We start from the raw sequence: 6,000 nt of genomic DNA, 5'->3' as shown, positions 1-6,000 counted from the left end.
AACTGTTACTATTGATACCAGACTACATATTCTGGCTAACTTGTCTTGGGATTAACACATAAGAACACTGGCAAAGATTTTGTTCCCATACTTCCTGCTAAATGGTGGAAATGATAAAACCACCCTTCTTTTATGCCACATTAGAGAATGTGCAAAGACAGAACTTTATTAAATATTATAAAGTACCAAAGAAGGAATTTCTAGGATTCAATTAGATCTATTTATTTTAAATCAGATTGATTATTTCCAAAGAAAGATCTATTAAAAGCCCAGTAGTGGGAATGGAGAGATGGCTTAGTGGTTAAGAGCGCTCACTGCTTTTCTAGAGGACCCAGGTTCAGTTCCCAGCAGATACTTGGTGGTTTACAATGTCTGTACCTCATGCTGATGGCACAGAGATGGATACAGGCAAAACACCAATACACATAAAAATATTTAAAAACCTCAGTAGTGACTTATAAAATGCGAATTAATATAAGCAAAGTTTTAAGACAAGTCCACAGCCTGTGCTGCCTTCTTCCCCCAGTGGATTTTCATGGCAAAATTTCCTTCTGTAACATGAACTGGACTTTCTGTATGTTTGAGCGGCTTTAACACCATCATCAGTATACCCTTAAAAGAACTGGGTAAGGTAATCAGTATCACTATTGATAAAATCTACTTCCAAGGAAGAAATTTATCTTTTTAAGGTCTAGAAAAAAATACATTTTAGAATTACAAGTTTTCCTCTTATTTATAGACCACAGCACATCCCTACAGGTAACAAGACTGCACGAAGGCTGGGATTAAAGGGCCGGAACCAGGAAAAACGCACTAAAACGTGTTTTCTTCAAGTCTTCCAATTAAAAAGTAAGTCTCTGCTGTAATAAAATATTCAAAGTAGAAAAATCCACCAGTTGATTTTTATTAAATTTAAAGCATCAATCCTTGAAGAAACAAAAACCAAACTCTAGAATTACTGTTGACTCCCTCAGATATTCTTCACAACCTGCAAATGGAGTAGCATGTGACCTGACTGTGGCAGGGACATACGACACCTTACCTGCAAGGGGATAATGAGAGAATTCCTACCCAAGGCAAAATAGATGTAAAATTATCAATTATTAGTTTACATGGAACTATAAAATACTTAAAAATATGGCATGTTATTTGATAAAAAAATACAGTAGTTGGATTTATGTCCATAATCTTAATGACCAACCAGATCACTCTGTTTCCCTCATTCCTCTGGGTTGGTTCTCAGGGAGCAGTTCACATTAGTTTGTCTCAGGCCTCAGAAAGGAGCCTCCTTTACATGCTAACAGAATAAAAATGGACATACTGTACAGCAGTCAACTACAAACACCTTTCAAATGAGTAATCGATAGTGATTCACCATTGTAACTGGAGGTGGCCTTTCTGACAGCATTCTCAAATTACTCTTTTGCACCTATCCATCTGTGTGGCAGCAAAGCACAAAGCCCATTCTTTAGCTTGGAAAAGCAAAACTACGTGGTGGAGGTTATTCTTCCCACTCCTTTACCCAGAAAAGAAGTGGGCCTGTAAATTCAAAAGCACAAAGGGGAATCACACTGCCAGATGCTGATTTAAAGGTGTCATTTCCCTTTACTGCTGCCCAATCCATTTATGCTTCTGCCTTAACCATGCAATCGCCGTGTGAGTTTTCCTAATACCACAGAGATCAGGTGGTTGGTACATGAGAAAGCTTTAAAGTTGGAGTTAAGTGAATCCTACCCCCAGCGCCGTCTGCGTATCTACAAACCTCTGACAGAGGGAATGGTCAGGAGACTTAGAGATCATAAGAGCAGTGTTACTTGTAGAAAAAAACTCAAGACATTTACTTTTATACATGAAACATGGTTCTCAACTGTCTTTGATTCAGCAAAAACTGGTAATGGTGAAATGTAACATTGTGAAGAGTTACTATGGCATAGTGACTTTTTGGGATGTATTAGTAGACATTCTGGCTGAAATACATAAAAATTATGTTTACCTTATTGAAGCCCTGCCTCCCCCTTAATGATAATTCTCAAAATAATTTACATAAGTACTGCTTTAACACAAATGGCAATTATGGAAGACAATTGACCAGAGAACAGTATTCTAAGAGAGCAAAAAGAAATGTATTGCCCAGAGTTCCACAGCTGGGGCTGGAGAGATGGCTCAGTGGTTAAGAGCATACACTGCTCTTGCAGAAGACCCAGGTTTGGTTCCCAGCACCTGTATGGTGGCTGACAATCCTCTGTAACTCTAGTTCTAGGGTATACAATGTCTTCTTCTAGCCTAGGTGAGTGGGCACCAGGCACACATGTGGTGGTGCACATACATATATGGAGGCAAACGTGCATACACATAAAATAAAGATAAATAAATTTTAAAATTAAAAAAGGTTCCACAGCTGCTGCACTCAACATGCTGGACTCAACCATACAAGTAATTAAAAAAGGTTCCACAGCTGCTGCACTCAACATGCTGGACTCAACCATACAAGTTAAAGGAATGCATATTATCCATTTCCTCTCAATAACAAACCCCAAAGCTGAGGGTATGGTAGCACAGTAATCCCTGCACCAGGGAGGAAGAGGTAGAAGGACCAGAGTTCAAGGCCAGACTGAACTGAACCTCACTTTTCCAAGGGTCTATATATTGTCAAGGTTTGTTCAGGCTATGTTTGCAGAACAAATGTCAGCTGCACATTCAAATCAACACAACAAACATCACCATATAACATTATTTAGAAAGCGGATTAAGGTTGTTATAATACATAACTGGATTATAGATTGTTTACTTAGAGAATGGTAAACTATTGCTAGTAACGTATAAATACATTTTCCAGCTAGCAATCTTAGTAAATATCGTGAGTCATCATCTTTCCCCCACTCAAACAGGGTTTACTACAGCATAGGCAGGACTCAACTTGCCTAGGTAGGATGACCTTGAACTTCTGATTCCCCTGCCTCCACCTTCCAAGTGCTGGCATTATAATGCCAAAACATCTACCACATCCAGCTAAATTTTAATTCACGGGAGGCAATGCAACCAAATAAATTCTCATGTCAGCTGTGTTTTATCAACTCAAAAACTCTCTAGTCAAACGATTAAAATGTTTTTAATACTAAAGGTTATTAGTTTTATGACAAACTAAAAATGTTCTTGTATTTTGTCAAATATTGGGCTAGTAAAACAGTCTAACAATTTTATTCTGTCTTAATGTCATTTGGTGCTTTGTTCATCTGAGCACCCCCACCCCCTCAAAAATCCACTAAACAAGGAAAAGGAATAAACCATTTTTCTCCTCCCAGAAAGAAAATTAAATTTTAAATTAAGGCAGGTCAATGATAAAATATGAAATTCTGTTTAAAAACAAAAACAAGTGATCAGAAAGCCAGCAAAAAGATGCTTCAGAAAAAGTGATTTATTTTCCCACTCATACCACCCCCCAAACCCGACAGCATACTTTCCACTTAAAATGATAGAGACAAATGAAAGCCTTTTCAAGTGGGTGGCCACCAGGGCAGAAGTTGAAGAAATGTTTCAAATATTGGTGTATCCTATTGTATTTTATATTTGATGGTACTACTAAAAGCCACACTGCGAGCCAGGCATAGTGGTGCACACCTTTAATCCCAGCACTCAGGAGGTAGAGGCAGGTGAATCTGAGTTCAAGGCCAGCTTGGTCTACACAGTGAGTTTTAGTTCTAGGATAGTTAGGGCTACCTAGTGAGATCCTGTCTGGATAAAACAAACAAACCAGAGTAAAAAGCACACTGACAACAATGGGGCCTGCTTTGCGAGCACACCTGCATACTTACACAGTGGGGGAAACAAAAACCAAACAGTAACACCTAACATGCACACTTCCTTCCTTAAAGGAAGCTGAACAAAAAGGTAGATCTGGAAAATACATGAAAGAATGGCCTTGAAGACCTGCTATGCCCAACATCTCCAACAAACAAGATAAAAACAAAAACAATAAGCAAACATTTGTTTTTTTTCCTGATTTTCTTTAATGCATTTGCCATCTTACATGGACACCACTAGGTGTCTTAATAGCATCTGTCTACACCTTCCCAGCAAGCACCCGGGAAAGTACTCTTCTTCCCACTTGTCTTTGGGGAGGGTTGCTTTTAAGCACACTATACCTAACTCTTAGTGTTGGCCATAATTAATGGGTAGTGGCATTAATATTCTAAAAATGGATGATCACACACACTCAAATCACACTAAAATCTCAACTTACTTCAAAATCTATTTTCTATTGTAGATTTTATTCCCGAATGTTGTATTCAAGAAGTGGGAAGAATGTCTTTTCTTTCTTTGCTGTTTCTTCTTCCTTTTATTCTTCCACACATTTCCTTCCTTCCTCTTTTTTTAAATTATCGATGACAAGAGGTCAAAGTAATGGGTTATTATAGAAACCAATGTCTCGTAAACAGCAAAGATCAGAGCTCATAAACCTTCTTTGTCACGATGTTGACAAGGTTTTTGGGTTTTTGTTTTTTTGTTTTTATTCTTGTAAAGGAAATATTCTTAGAAAGCATATGGCCCTGGAGCTGCTCACTTTAGCAGCTGGCGGTCCTCTGCGCTCTTGAGGCGCTTCTTCCGGGGCTGGACAAAGTCATCATCGGAGTCGTCACTGAACTTACTATCTTCCGCTTCATTCCGGAATTCTAGTTTTGGAAACCTTTTTTCTGGATACAGATTCTTTAAAAGTTCTTCAAAATAGCTTTCAAGTTTGATACCAGCATTGGCTACTTCTGAATCAGGCTGTAGGATAAAATAAAGATAGTAATTAAAAACCAAAAGGTTGACAGTTTACTCAATAAAATATTCCTTTTTAGGCCGGGTGGTGGTGGCGCACGCCTTTAATCCCAGCACTCGGGAGGCAGAGGCAGACGGATCTCTGAGTTTGAGGCCAAGTTCTGAGTTCTGGTCTACAAGAGCTAGTTCCAGGACAGGCTCTAGAAACTACAGGGAAACCCTGTCTCGAAAAACCAAAAAAAAAAAAAAACCAAAAAAAACCCCTCCTTTTTAGTCAATTCTGTTCCCTTTTGGCACACAGCTATGAAATGATGGACTGTGATATCACTAATATAAAACAAGTAACAGTCTGAGGCCACAAAAATCTAGAGAAGACCAGCTAATGATATAAGTAAGGCTTTTTTATCGAATCATTTAAAAAGTAGGTGATTATGATAGGGATGGATCACATTAGCCAAGAAGATAAGGTCATCACGGGCAGGGACCTCAAGAATGAAAAAACTGTAGTACAAACAGAACAAACAACAAGAAAGACATCATTCAAAGTGACATGAGAAGATTGTTAAATGAGAACTTTTTTGGTGATTCTTACTATCTTGAGATAAACACAGGAATCAAAGTCTAAAAGTACACAGTTTGCAAAATAAAAGGAAGAAATGATGAATACTTATTTTCTAAACTATCTTGGTGTCAGGTATCTCACATTTGTACTTACTACATGATAAAACTAAAAATTAAATGTGGGTAAGTCTTCCTAGTAACCTCTTTCATACCCTGGGCAAACCTAAAACACAGCAAACTTACACCAACACAGACACTGTGAGCACCTCACTGTTGGCAAGCTGTCTGGGTTAAGATTACTCTTCACATTGCTGTTCCCTCTCCCAATCTCACCTCATTGAATTCAGCACAGTTCTGAAAGATCAATCTAAAATCAGCTACAAAATCTTCGGGCTTTGTATACATGCAATAATCTTCCTGAAGTCTTTTCTTGATGGTTGACAAGTCCATTGGGTTTTTAATTATTTTATAATAATCAGGCACCTTATAAAACAAATGAATTATTATAATATAAATAAGTAAATTGTATCTAGTCCTATAATACATGCTATTTTCTTCACATTATTTTTTTTACTGGTGAAAACAAAATCAAGAAACACACCTATTCATCAATATCTGCAAGTACCTACTGTGCTTTGTACACAGGTTTTGTGGCACTTTTTCTAAAAAATACTTAAC

At 37.8% G+C, this 6,000-nt stretch overlaps 1 protein-coding gene across 4 annotated transcripts in view; it reads right to left on the bottom strand.

Moving 5' to 3' along the window:
• Positions 1 to 3,397: 3,397 nt before the first annotated feature.
• The window catches only part of Trim24 (tripartite motif containing 24), a 114,730-nt gene continuing 112,127 nt past the window's right edge, over positions 3,398 to 6,000 (bottom strand). For all 4 annotated transcript variants that reach the window (XM_038317980.2, XM_038317981.2, XM_038317982.1 and 1 more), the window contains 2 exons: positions 5,656 to 5,805; positions 3,398 to 4,767 (listed from right to left, as the gene is read on the bottom strand). In XM_038317980.2, the coding sequence (XP_038173908.1) occupies positions 4,558 to 4,767; positions 5,656 to 5,805 (360 nt within the window). In that variant the 3' untranslated portion in view covers positions 3,398 to 4,557. The remainder of the gene's footprint in view (positions 4,768 to 5,655; positions 5,806 to 6,000) is intronic.

This window comes from Arvicola amphibius, chromosome 2, assembly GCF_903992535.2.
Source record: "Arvicola amphibius chromosome 2, mArvAmp1.2, whole genome shotgun sequence".
Lineage (NCBI taxonomy): Eukaryota > Metazoa > Chordata > Mammalia > Rodentia > Cricetidae > Arvicola > Arvicola amphibius.
This window is presented reverse-complemented; position numbering and strand designations above follow the sequence as displayed.